General features: G+C 34.8%; 1 protein-coding gene across 1 annotated transcript in view; it reads left to right on the top strand.

Moving 5' to 3' along the window:
• NUDCD1 (NudC domain containing 1) overlaps positions 1-11,307 on the top strand; it is a 91,673-nt gene extending 80,366 nt beyond the window's left edge. Inside the window, exons 9-10 of the mRNA XM_028852868.2 lie at positions 6,394-6,553; positions 8,937-11,307. Coding sequence (XP_028708701.1) covers positions 6,394-6,553; positions 8,937-9,229 — 453 coding nt within the window. The 3' untranslated portion in view covers positions 9,230-11,307. The remainder of the gene's footprint in view (positions 1-6,393; positions 6,554-8,936) is intronic.
• The last annotated feature ends 3,696 nt before the right edge of the window (positions 11,308-15,003 follow it).

The following is a 15,003-nucleotide window of genomic DNA, read 5'->3' as shown; positions in this document are numbered from 1 at the left end:
AGAAAAGAAAAAAAGTGCCCCAATTTAGTAGTTTAAGCTTTCACATTAAGAAACTAGGAAAAGAAGAGCAAACTAAATCTAAAGCAAGCAGAAGGAAGGACACTGTAAGGATAAAAGTGGGAACTAGTGAAATTGAAAGCAGGAAATAATAGAGAAAACTAATAAACTAAAAGCTAGTCCTCTGAAAAGATCAAGATTGATAAGTCTCTAGCCAGACTGAGGAAAATGAAAACACAAAGTATCAATGTCAGGAATAGCACTTAGAATGTCAATAGAGATCCTAAAGACACTAAAGCGTAACCCATGAAGTCTTATGAACAACTGCATTTCCATGTATTTGACAATTTATATGGAACAAATTTTTTAAACCGTAAAATTACTGAAGTTCACTTAAGAAATAGTTGAGACCTAGCCGGGTGCGGTGGCTCATGCCTGTAATCCCAGGGGAGGCCGAAGTTCGTGGATCACGAGATCTGGGGTTGAAGACCAGCCTGGCCAAGATGGTAAAACCCCGTCTCTACTACAAATACAAAAATTAGCCAGACATGGTGGTGGGCACCTGTAATCCCAGCTACTCAGGAGGCTGAGGCAGAGAATTGCTTGAACCTGGGAGGCAGAGGTTGCAATGAGCTGAGATTGTGCCACTGCACTCCAGCCTGGGCGACACAGCAAGACTCCATCTCAAAAAAAAAAAAAAAAAAAAGAAAGAAAGAGGTGAGACCTTATTAGTCATATCTGTTGAAGAAGATTAAATTTATTTTTAAAAACTTTCCAACAAAGAAATCTCCAGCCCCAGATGGCTTCCCTGGTTTATTTTACCAAATGAAGAAACAATACCAATTCTCTACAAACTTCTAGAAAGTTAGAAAGGAACACTTTCCAACTTATTTTATGAGGCTAGCATTACCCTGATACCAAAGACATTAAAAGATGTGAAAACAGGAAGAAAAAAAAACTAATATCCTCCGTGAATACAGACACAAAAATTCTTAATAAATCCACCAATAAGTAAAAAGGAAAGTTACATTATGACCAGGTAGGGTTTATTCTGGGAACTCAAAGCTGATTTTGTTATTCAGATATCATCAATCAGTATAATTCACCATATCAACAGACTGAAGAAAAATATTTGATCATCCCAGTAGTTGCAGAAAAAGAATACGAAAAAAAAAATCGTTCGTTTATGATAAAAATGCTCTGCAAACTAGGAATTGAAAGAAACTGCCTCATCAGAAACTCAGGAGTTAACACCATACTTCATGGTGAAAGACTGAAGGCTTCTGTAACAACTGGGAACAGGCCAAGATGTCTGCTCGCAGTACTCCTGTTAAGCATCATGCTAGGAGTCCCAGGCAGGCAATGAGGCAGGAAATAGTAGTGAAAGGCATAGTTATCAAGAGATTCTGATACCACCATGAAAAAAATGAAACCAAACACCTTTTAGGCATTGTCTTAAAATAATGCTCATGTTCAGTTTCTTTATCCACTCTTAGCTTGGACTCTTTGAAAGGAAATGTAAGCTTGTTTTCCTTTTGTGGCATCTGTCCAACTTAAGAAGTAGCAAACATCTGGCAGTGGCATAATCTTTATTTTATTTAGCTGTATGAAATACTCAGTTTTGAAGTAAAAAATAGGGAAGTTAGAATTTATTAAGTAAAGTGAGTATCACATAGTCTCTTACTACATACAGAAAGAAGTAGAGAATTCAACAATTCTTGCCAGGCACCAGTGGCTCACACCTGTAATACTAGCACTTTGGGAGGCTGAGGCAGGAGGAGTGCTTGAGTTGAGTTCAGGACCAACCTGGGCAACATGGTGAGACCTCTCATTTCTACAAAAAAAAAAAAAAAAAGAAAATTTAAAAATTACCTGGGCATGGTGGTGTGTGCCTATAGTCCCAGCTACTCAGGAGGCTGGGGCTGGAGGATTGCTTGAGCCCAGGAGGTCAAGGCTACTGTGAGCCATTTATGTGCCACTGGACACCAGCCTGGGTGACAGAGTGAGACCCCATCTCAAAACAAAACAAAAAAACCACAATTCTTTACATATCTCATTTTTTAATGGGATTCTTGTGTCTCACTGTAAATTATATGTAGTTACTGCCATCAAAAAATTGACTAGTTTGTTTACTTTGGACTTTAAACTTTAAGATACTTGGTTTTGAGTATATGTTAAAAATCCAAATCTTATTTGAACCATGACTTTGTCCCTTTTCAGGGGCAGATCCATTTACTGAGGAATATATGCATTATAGGAAGATACAAAATTGAAAGCAATAAGCATACATTTGTAACCACTGATAAAAATAGAGTTTATATGACAAAATGACGAGTAGAACAATGAATTCTGTATTTCTCATTTTTGAAATGGTGCAAGAGTATAGAAATTTGTCTCCAATATGCTGGGATTAAGTCGGAATAACTGTATGTTATTTTTATAGCTGTTTACACATTTCTGAGACATAAAATTGTATAAGAACTGTGAGCTACAGGAATATTGCTTGAAAGCTGCTGTGCTTTCCTGTTAGTGTTACTCATCTCATTCTTAAAATTTGAAATGCCATTAATATACAAAACAAAATATTTTAAGAATGCTGGAAGGGTAATAATTAACATTAATACTTATTAAGGGCTTTCCTAGACAGGTAATTATCAACGTGAACACTTATTAAGTTCTTTCTAAGTGCCAAGCTTTGAAATATATTGTTTACTTGTCATAACAATTGTGAAGTGAGTATTATTATTACCGTATTTATAAGGTGAATAAAATGGTTTAAATATCCTACCCAAAGTGATAGCTATCATCCTCAAAGAGCATATAAGTGAAATGAAGAGACAGACTCTATGGGAAAGGTATAAATAACTAGTTGCAATACATGATTTCTTTTTATTAGCATTAGGGAAAACTTCTTGGAGGAGAAGATGCCATTCACATATGGCATAACGTATATAATGGACAGGATATGCAATGGGTTAAAAAAAAAACATGAATAAAGGAATGGGGAAATAGGGGAGACAGTTTTGTAAATTGCGATCCAGTTTTCCTAAATGTTATGTTTTAAGCAAAGTAATAGTGAATATTGAAAAGTATGCTGGGGTCAGTTGATGAAAAGCTTTCAAAATGCCATTTAAGGCAATTTGGACTTTTTTTTTTTCAAACATTGGAAAGGTATAGGGGGAAATTGTTGAGAAACCAAGATTTCTGGAAGTGAGAACTAAAAGGCACAGAGAACTATGTACTTAAAATCTAGAAGCTCTTGACCCTAATTACCTTCCGTTAGGTTAAGAACCTAATTATGAGATTTTTGCCTTACAGAATCTTCAGCCAGTTATTCTAACTGTAAAATAGATAAGTCCCAAATCTAAAGATAGATTAGCCTTGGTGAAGATATTACAAAAATAATCACTTTTTACATAACATTCATTAAAAAAAAATTTCTCTACAATATGGAGAAAAAAAGGCAGACTTCTAGTTCTCAAGAAGAATTAGCATTGTGAGATGGGTGGTATGTTAGGTTGCTGATGTTGCTGCAACAAATTGCTACAAGTTTAGTGGTTGAAAACAACACAGATTTATTCTCTTACGGTTTGGGAGGTCAGAAGTCCTAAAATGATTTGTAGGGACTACATTCATTCTGGAGGCTCTAGGGGAGAATCCATTTCCTTGCCTTTTCTAACTTCTGGAGGCTGCCTCCATTACTTGGCTTATGGCCCCATCCTCCATCTTCAAAACCAGCAGTATATCATCTTATAATCTCTGTGTGTCCCCTTGATTTTGTTGTTATCTCACCTTCTGTGTCTGTGGCCCTCCTCCCTCCCTAAGAACTCTTTTTAATACATTGAGCCCACCCACATATTCCAGGATAATCTCTCCATCCCAGGACCTTGAACTTAATCACATCTACAAAGTCCCTTTTGCCATAGGTAACTTATTCACAGGTTCCAAGGGGTTTAGATGTGGACATCTTTGGAGGACATTATTCAGCCTGCCACAGGTGGTATGCAAAAATATTCATCTAATATGATTAGTAATTTGATAGGAGTAACATATATGATGCTGGGGTTCTCAGAATTAAAGCAGCTCATATAGCCATGAGAGTGGGAGAATTCTGGGAGCAACTGATGGTTGAATTGAGTGTTAGAGGATAAGTGGGAATCTTATCAGGTTAAAAAATACAAGGAGTCCAAACAGAATGCCATGTCAAAGGTATGGCAAAGAGAAACTGTATGAAATTGCTAGTTTCATAATTAACAACACTTGACACAATAACAACACTTGACACAATCGTCATAATGGAAATATGTGTAAAGTAAGTGGCTGCTGAAGTGAAGAAACAGATATCTAAGTCAGAGTGAGGGACTCATAATAAGGCACCTACCTTCATTCTCATCCTCTTATTTTCATGATTGATCTCCCGTCGTGGTCACCTTTCACTTGGTGGCTCAAGGTCCTCTGTTCTTTTCTCACTGCTGTCTCTTCAAGTATGGATGGACCAGAGATCATTCAGTTATATCAATCCTCGTAATATTCAGTACATTCTTTAGGCACTTGGCTGATGAAAGTAGGTGTGTTTTTGTGAAAATATTATTTTGACTTTTATTTTAGCTGTTGTTTTTCTTCTGTGAAAGCCCTTGGTTAAAAAAAAATGGACTATCAGAGTTGGGGTACAGGGAAGAGAGCTGAAGCAGTGTAAGGTCCATCAAACCTTGTAATAATAAAAGCCCAGTTAGGTAGTGGTGACTCTGAAAATAAACCTCTTCTATCCACTGATCATCAGGAGTAAGGAGAGAAAAGAAATAGTCTGTGGTCTCTGTGTGCTGGCCTTCTCCCCTTGCTTTGTAGAGAGCTAGCACTGGCTCTACTCAAAAGCCCTATTTCCCTGACATTGCTGGGGGAGCAGAAGGTGGGTTGCTCCGACCCTGTATTCTCCTGTGACCAGTAGCTTGTGTTGTCACAGCTTTACCAATAATAGGTCCTCTTGCTGGAGAGCCACTTCACAGCTTTCCCTATCGAATTCAGGTCAGGTCTCCACTTCTTACTTTTTACTCTTCATTTTACTCTTCTCCAGTATGCTCGCAAACTCGTAGAATCAATTCAGTATTTATTAAATACTGCACGTATTTTATATTTTCTACATCGATGTGATTTTCGTTGATATTCTGTTTCATATTTTCAACTCTGATAATAACATTTCTCATAAAGAAGACTATCCTTACAACATATCTTCATTTAGAAAAAGTATTTCTATAAATGAAATTCAGTAAGTTTCAATTTGATAATTTTGTATTAAAATGAATTTCTGTAGGCATCAATATTGCAATAACAATTATTGATGTGTTACAATAACAAATGTTGACATTATTGACATATTGACATTGATACCTTAATTAAGCAATATGTTAAATAATTTATAAACAGATGTGAGTGTGAATTCCAGCATTGTGATATTTCTCTTTAGCCTAGGACAAGTTACTCAAGCTCTCCAAGCCTGTTCTTTTCATCCTTTAAATGAAGATAATAATAACCTTGTGTGTTGTTGAGAAGATTAATATTTATAAAATGCCTGGCATGTAGAGTGTGCTCATAAATTCTGGTAGTGTCATTATTCCTAGTGATTATTACAAGTAAGCATTAGTAAACTTCATGTGTATATTCTATGGTTTAAAAATAGTCTGCTTATAAAATTGGTGCTTTATATCAGCAGTCCCCAACCTTTTTGGCACCAGGGACCAGTTTTGTGGAAGACAGTTTTTCCATGGGCCTATGGGAGCTTGGTGGATGGTTTCAAGATGAAACTGTTCCACCTCAGATCATCAGGTATTAGTTAGATTCTCATAGGGAGCACACAGCCTAGATCCCTTGCATGTGCATTTCACAATAGTGTTCGCGCTGCTATGAGAATCTAATTCTGCTGCTGATCTGACAGGAGGTGGGGCTCAGGCTGTAATGCTCCCTTTCCTGCTGCTCATCTCCTGCTGTGTGGCCCAGTTCCTAAAAGGCCACTGACTGGTACCAGTCTGCGGCTCAGTGACTGGGGACCCCTGCTTTATATCATGTTTTAAACCATTTACTAACAGGTAAGAGGTAGTATATCGCATGGTGATTAAGAACATATTAGACTCTGGATCCAAATTTCAGCTCTATGACTTATTGCCAGGCTGATCATCGACAAGTTACCTAAATGCCTTGTGCATCACTTTCCTCAGCTTTAAAATGAACGTAACAGTAGCAAATTTATCTCAGGGATATTATGAGGAGTCAATCAGATTAAGCATATAAAAAGTATGAAACAGTTGCTGACACTTAATGCTGGCTGTCAGCCTCTGCCATTGTTATTGTTGTATTATTAATGTGTTGTTGGGTAAAAAAATTTTTTTTTAAATCACTTTTTAGGTGAATCTTGGAAGCAACCAGTACCTTTTCTCTGTCATAGTGGATCCTAAAGAAATGCCCTGCTTCTGTTTACGCCATGATGTTGATGCCCTACTCTGGCAACCACACTCCAGCAAACAAGATGATATGTGGGAGCACATCGCAACTTTCAATGCTTTAGGTATAAAGCAAACTCTTTGACATTTTCCATGAAATCAGAACTATAGTCATCATTCATTTAAAGTTCATTCCTTTTTTTTTCTTTTTAATTTGAGCTGTCCTGATTACATTTAGATTGATTTGTGCTATGATTTGTTTTCTTGTACTAGCGGATGAGTGTTAGCACTGTTGGAACATTTAGACTAATCTGTTTTTATGCTTATACAGAAGATCAAGACAGAATAGAAATGAAAGTGGTTATCTAACCATTTGAATTATTCTAATAAGTCATTTGCTTTTTCTAATTCTGTAAACCATATAATACTGGAGTCTGAACAAGGAGCTTGATAATACCCTACATGGAACTTGTATTCAAGTTTCTTCAGAGTAATCTTCAAAAACATCATAGAATTCCCCTAAGGTATAATGCACATTAGGAGACATCTTTTGTCAAAATTAAGACAAAAGAGAGCCATTATAATGAAAACACTTATGGAAAGCGGTGATAAGCAGAAATTAAATTTATTTGGTAGGATAAAAGGAAAAAAAATCAGTTTTAAAATTAGGGCTTGAAAATGTTTAAACTACTTAATTGTAGATGTATGCAATCATTGATTTTTTTGTCAAAATGCATTAGTATTGTGTGACAGAAATTTTTTATGTGAATTAGCCACAGTTATTGCTTTATTGAAAGGTTATTTTAAACTGGCAGCAAGAAGTGAAAGTATGTATTTTGATGGCTATATATGCACAACCCTAATAGTAGAAGAAATTTATTAATTATCCCTTGTAGTTAATAATACAGGCTGCTAAACTGGTTCAGACACCAAATGGATTTTTATGACCTGAAGTACAAAGTTTGGTTGACTAATTTAACCATATAATTTTTAGCCTCCCTACTATAATGCTATTTTTTAATTATCTATACTTTAGTCAGAAGAAAGCTCTATCATATTATCTTTAGATGCTCAGATCTTCTATTTGTATCCCCAGATCCCCTATTATAGAGGAAGTCTATGCTTAATTCTAAGTTAAATCAACGTTACATTAGATATGTACTCTTGAAATATATACATTATTCTGTCAAGGTTAGCCTGGATAGCAACTTTAAACTATTTAAATAGGTATCTAAATCTTCACTTTTCCCACTTCAAACCCTGCTTAATTAAAAACAATATTGATCTGCATGTGCTCAGTAGCTCCTTTGCTTATTCATTGTTTGATGAGATCTCAATTTTAATTAGTGTTTTTTTTTTTTTTTTTTTTGCTTATTCATTGTTTGATGAGATCTCAATTTTAATTAGTGTTTTTGTTTTTTTTTTTTTTGAAACGGAGTCTCGCTCTGTCGCCCAGGCTGGAGTGCAGTGGCGCGATCTGCGCTCACTGCAAGCTTCGCCGCCGGGTTCACGCCATTCTCCTGCCTCATCCTCCCGAGTAGCTGGGACTAGAGGTGCGTGCCACCACGCCCGGCTAATTATTTTTTGTATTTTTAGTAGAGACGGGGTTTCACCATGTTAGCCAGGATGGTCTTGATCTCCTGACCTCATGATCCGCCCACCTCGGCCTCCCAAAGTGCTGGAATTACAGGCGTGAGCCACTGCGCCCGGCCTATATTTTTATTTTACATGATCTTAAATACCTAACATGTACTAACCATGTCACAATCTGAAAATCATAATTTATATTTCGGAACATAAATGTTGTTTTAATCCAAAAAGATACTTTTTAAATGTGTACATGAATTAAGATAAGTTTAAGGATTTTTTCAGTTTAGAGACTTGAAATTATTTTTTAGGTTACAGTAGTCAACATTCTACTTCTGGGGGCTGAAAGTACAACAAAATCCGGTTACAGTGTTGGTATTGTTGTGTAAAAATATCACTAACATTTTAGGGATAATAAGAGAATGCATCACAAATACTAGTACATTCAGGGATACATTATGAACAGAAACCTAAAATAACTTTATGATGGTATCCTATACACATTTTCCAATTTATTTAAGAGGAAAAAAATGATTCTGTGATGCCATATCTGTAATTCATGAAGCTAAATATTAAATTGGCACTTAAAGAAATTTGTCATGTAGTTAGTGTTTTAGATTTTAGAATTTTAGTGTTCGAATTATTCATGGAAATTAAATGAAACTATATTATGCTTTTCTTGAAGAGAGAAAGCCATATCTGTTTTGTTCCTTAAGAATTAAAGTTGTATTTTTGTACCAGTTGGGAGAGACTGATTGTGGCTAATCATTAATGATTCAGAATTATATACCTTACGGTATATATTTTACTTGGGCATTTTAATTTGTAATAAACATTGCAAAATATTAAATGTTAAATCATGATTTTTCCCCTTCTGTTTAATATATAGTTTTTCTTTTGTTTGTCTCATATTCTTGGCAGGCTATGTCCAAGCATCAAAGAGAGACAAAAAATTTTTTGCCTGTGCTCCAAATTACTCCTATGCAGCCCTTTGTGAGTGCCTTCGTCGAGTATTCATCTATCGTCAGCCTGCTCCCATGTCCACTGTACTTTACAACAGAAAGGAAGGCAGGCAAGTAGGACAGGTTGCTAAGCAGCAAGTAGCAAGCCTGGAAACCAATGATCCTATTTTAGGATTTCAGGCAACAAATGAGAGATTATTTGTTCTTACTACCAGAAACCTCTTTTTAATAAAAGTCAATACAGAGAATTAATTATTCTAACATATTGGCTTCTTTGTACTGGAAAAGTTTTCAGTGGTACCTGGAGGTCTGGACAATATACTATAACCTCTTAAGTTTTAATGTGCTAAATATATCTTGTATGATTTTTTATTTTTTAAATAACATTGGAAATATATTCAAGAGATTATGATTCTCTAAAGCTATGGAATGAAACTGCAGATTTAGAGAACATTGGTTTCTGTAAAAAAAAGATAGTACTAGCAAGTATACTTTTTAAAATAGGCTAGAATCTCATGTTTTATATGAAAGATGTACAATTCAGTGTTTAAAAATAAAAATATTTATTGTGTACTCTGTTCATTGATAAGTTGCTATAGTCTATACCTATAAAATGTACAGGATAATAGTTAAATGTTGAGTATTGTACATATGTATTTAAATGGATTGAATAACTGAGTCTACATGGAGGGAGAAATGTTAGAGGACAGCAGGCCTAATATTTTTTAAGTTTACTGAGAGACTTCAATTATTATTTTCAAATTAAGTGCAGCTTTATGTAACTTTCAGCCAGTTGCTCTGCCACAGACATAGACAGAGAGAGATAAGATTTCACATTATCCATCACTGCGAAACAAGCCACACCAAAACTCAGTGGTTTAAAACAAGGACATTTATTATTTTCACAATTCAGTGAGTTGGCTGTCTCTGCTCTACAGGGCCTCTCAGCCTCCAGTAGGCTAGACGGGTGTTCTTTCCATAGTAGAGAAAACATCCTAAGAGAGCAAGCTCCAATATGCAAGAGCTTATCGATCCTGTACATCTATCATGTTTACTAATATTCCATTGGACAAAGCAAATCACATGGCCAAGTCTAGAATCAGTATGAGAGGACTACACAAGCTGGCAGATAGCGGGTGGTATGATTCATTGAGGGCCACTGATGGAACAATCTACCACACAAGGACAAATTATAGTTTATCCTTGTAGCTCTCTTTATTTTTCTAACAATTTAAACAAAATAATCCTGTTTATATGTTACACTTTTTTGCCACAAATTTTGTTTTTTCAAACTTACCTTTCCAGGTTTGTTTTAGTATGTATGTACCTGGAAAGTTTTATTACTTTTTATAACATTTCAAGATATGTATCTTATATAAACCTCAAGTTGGATTTTATATTTTAATAAGGAAGTTAAGACCTTAATTTAAGAGGCAGAAGATTAAGATAAGAAATATAAGATAGGAAATATTTTTGCTAACATATCTTTTGCCTGTCTGGGCAAGTATTTGACTCAACTAAATTTTAATGAATGAATGTTTGAGAGACAGAGAGGAGGAAAAGAGATGAGGGTTACATACATGTTCTAAACCCTTTGTCAGAATGCAGTTTCCTAGAGAGTATTGGGGTGCTAGGTAAAAAGTTAGGAAAGGTCCTGAGAACTGGTGTTGACAATTGGAGTCCTAATAGGAAAGAGAGACTAGGTACCAAACGTCATGAGATCATAGACATAGAAAACTGTATAGTAACCAAAAACCAAACAGTAATATTTCCAGAACTTTTTAGTATTGTTGTAAAACTTCATGAAACAAAAGACCATTTAAATAGTGAATTATTAAAAATCTTTATTATGGGAAAGTAGACCTACATTTTCGCTAAAATTTTCCCCAAAGATAATAAATATCTTCTTAGGGAATGTAAGAAAAATGTATAATAAAAATGTGGTGCTTAATTAACCATGACTATGTATATATTGCAAATATTAGTAATCAGTATTCTTTGTGCATGTGATTTTTTTGCATGATTAATGTTGAATTGAAAGCTCTCAGGATAATTAATCCTAAATGTTGTTGCATGTTGACGTATTTTAAAAGATGAATAGGCCTAGAGCAGTGATTTCAAGCTATTTTCTTGAAATGCTTCAGGGATTCCATAAACATTTAACTCAGCTTAAACAATGTTCTAAGATACATATACTTAGAACATTGAGGTATATACTACAAGTGCTAAGAATGTAGTATCTTGTATTTTTGTTGATTTTTATCATGTTATAAATAGGAATTTATAAAATGTGTATGATAGTAATAAAGTAGTATTTTATGTGTTTTGCATATAAGAGTCATTTAACAATATTTGCTCTTTTAACACATTTAAGCATCAACTATGTACCTTAGCATGATTTTTTCAGTATTAAGGATAATGTATTACTAAGAATAAGGAGACAATTTACATTCTAATTATTTTCAGGTAAAATTTCTTTTTAGGGAAAAAAAGAGGAGAGGGTAGCATAGAGTGGTTGCTTTCCTGCTAAGGAAGTCTGACCAAAGCTGGAACTTTGGAGACTACCCACAAGAGTCAGGTAGAGTAGTTGCCAATGGGAAGAGTTAGAAAAAAGAATCAAAGTGTCAAGAAATTAGGAATGGTTAACAGTGTTAAAACAAAAATACTCTTAAAGTACATTCATCACATTTCTACATAAAAGGGAAATGACTGTACAGAACAAGTTAAACCATCATTACACAGGAATTTCAGACATTTTGTGTTATTAACTACAGAAAAGAACAAATGGTAAGTTTATGTATGGCAAGTCATATAAGAAGGCAAAACTTTTACTCATCACTTATTATTACTGGAAGAATATTCTAGTTACTTCTTAGTAGTAAATGTGTCTTACTGAACAGGTAATAATAGGTGAGCTGGTAAAAAAAAAAAAAAAAAAGGCCTAATGATGGAAGTATAGAAGTAATAAAGCAAAGAGAAGGAAGGCCTTCTAGAATTGGTAAGAAAGAATAAATGCACAAAAAGAGCCAAAGTAAAAGGTACCCAACCGGATATCAAGATATATCATGAAGCAGTAAAAAGAGGTGGCATCATTGCATTAGTAAACAAAATAGACAAACATTTAATCATCCTATACTTACAAGAAGAAAATATCTATATTCTCAAGGTTGAGAAGGCTTCTTAAGATCCAGAAGGCAAAAATATAAGAGAAAGGATCGATGAATTTGATCATTACAAAATGTGAAATTTCTTTATGACCTACTTTTGGTAAAAGATAAAGCAACAGACTGAGAAAAGATATGTGACTCATGCATAATACATGAATATTAAAATCTAGAACAAAGAACTATCATTTAATAAAAAAGCAAACAAATTATACAAAAGGAAAGCAGACAAAAGATATGAACAGTTAATTCACAGAAAAGAAAATAAAGATGGTCAGTAAAGCTACAGTAATCAAGACAATGTGGTATTGGCACCAATTCTGACAAATAGATCCATAGATCAGAATAAAGAGTCCAGTTAGAGACTCAGACACATATGGTCAGTTAATTTTAGTCAGAGATATTTCAATGAAGAGGTAATACAAAATGCAGAGATAATTTGATGGAGAAAAGATATCTTTTCAACAAATGGCGCAAAAACAGTTGAGTATTCATTTTTGCCTTTATGATAGCCTAAATAGTGGCCACCCAAAGATATCCAGTTTCAATCCCTGGAACATAAAAATAGAACCTTATGAAGACAAAGAGTCTTTGCAGAAGTGATTATAATGAGGATCTTTACATGGAAAAATTTTCCTGAATTATCTGGGGTGGACCCTAAATCTAATTGCAGTGTCCCTTATAAGAGAGAGGCAGAGTGCAGTTACAAGCACAAAGAGGAGAAGCAGCTTATGTGAAGATGGAGTTTAAAAGGCCACAAGCCGAGGAATGCTAGAGCATTCTGGCAGCCACTGGAAGCTGGAAGAAGCAAGAAATAGGTTCTCCCTCAGAGCCTCTGGATGGGGAATGGCCCTGCTGACACCTTGAATTTGGTCTTCTGGCCTCAGAACTGTGACAGAATGCATTACCACCAAATTTGTGGTAATTTCATTACAGCAGCTGTAGGAAACTAACACAGCCTTGTATCAGAATTTACTTAAAATGGATCATGGACCTAAATGTAAAACCTGAAACTCTGAAACTTCTAGCAGATAACATAAAGGAAACATTTTGTAAGGCTGGGTTAGGCAAAGATTTCTTGCATGTGACACCAAAAGAGAAAACTGATAAATCATACTTCATCAAAATTAAGAAATTATGTTCTTAGAAAGGCAGTGTTGTGACAATGAAAAGCCACAGACTTGGAGAAAACATTTATAAATCACTATTTGATAAAGGACTAGTATCCAGAATGTATAAAGAACCCTCAGAACTCAATAATATAATAATCAAATACATAAATTTTTTTTGGGCCAAAATATTGAACAGATACATCATACAAGATGAATGGCAAGTAAGCATGTGAAAAGGCACTCAACGTTATTAGTCACTGGGAATGTGCGGATTGAAAGCACAGTGTGATATCACTACATAGCTATTGAAATCCTTTAATTGAAGACTGACCATACCAGATGTTGGCAAACATATGGAACAAATGGAGCTCTCAAACACTGCTGTTTGGAATGTAAAATGGTAGAATCACTTTTGAAAAGAGTTTAGTGGTTTTCTAAAATGTTAAACATGCATCTTCCATGTGACCCAGCCATTCCACTTACCCGTTCTTTTACCTAAGAAAAGTGGAAGTATATGTCTATTCAAAGATTTGAACAGAGCAACAGCATTCATAGCAGTCAAACCTCAGAATAAATCAAATATCGGTCAACAGATGAAGGGCTAAATACATTGTGCTATGTCCATGCAATGGATTATTACTCAGCAATAAAAAGTATTAATATACCCAACATAGATGAATTGCAAAGTAATTATGCTGAGTGAAGCCAAAGTACATACTGTATGCTTCAACTCAAAATTCTAGAAAGTGCAAACACATAGAAAATAGGTTAGTGATTGCCTGAGTGGGAGAGATTTGAAAGATTATAAATGGGCAGAGAAACATTTTAGGTAAAGAGAGATCTTCATTATGTTAATTATCATAGTTCGTGAGTGTATACACAAGTTAAATTTTATTAAAAAGTATACCTTAAGCATTCTGTTTTGCACATCAGCTCCTCAATAATGCTTTTTAAATTTTTTTAAAGATTATTGAATCTTACCAAAATTTTCTTATTGATTTAATTTCTGCTTTTTAATTTTTTTTCTTGTATTGCAATGGCATTTTAGTGCATGTTTCCTATATTACGAGGATCAGCATCCCTTCCCTTTTATCTTGGAAGTATATCCATTCCCCTTATTTTGGAAGTATACCGTAATTTCTTTCTAAGCCCATATATTTGTGTGTTACTGACTCCGTCCTTGGCATCGTGTATAGAGAACATTATTAAGGCTAAACCAATCAGTACTTTTGAGAATGCAGAATCCCTGGTCACGGTGACTGGTTCATAAATGGGCACTTGACCCATTTAGAAACAGTGATTCACAGTGAGAATTTGCAGTGATTTCTGGGACAAAGCCTTACCACTGGATGTAAGAATAAAAGGATATAAACAAAACCACATTTGTCACTGCAATAAGGTGAGAACTTCTCAAAATAGGGAGCCAGCAAAGGATGGCACTAAGAGACTGAGAAAATGGACCTTGATAATGTCATCTAGTCCTACCAAGCAATTCTTAAAACTAGCTGTTCTTAGAATTTTGGATAATGGGAATCATTAAGTTTTCTTTTTCCCTAAGTCAGTTTAGGTCAGATTTTCTGTTACTTGTACTCAGAAGAGGCCTGATTCCATGATGGAAAATTCATTTCATGTATGACTATACTCTTCACATTGAGACTTTATTCTAGATTTTTATATCATAGTCTATGGATGAGAATTACTGATATTTTAATCCACATAGGGGTTCAATAGATACGTTACAAACGATTTT

The sequence above is a fragment of the Macaca mulatta genome, chromosome 8, assembly GCF_049350105.2.
Source record: "Macaca mulatta isolate MMU2019108-1 chromosome 8, T2T-MMU8v2.0, whole genome shotgun sequence".
Taxonomy (NCBI): domain Eukaryota; kingdom Metazoa; phylum Chordata; class Mammalia; order Primates; family Cercopithecidae; genus Macaca; species Macaca mulatta.
This window is presented reverse-complemented; position numbering and strand designations above follow the sequence as displayed.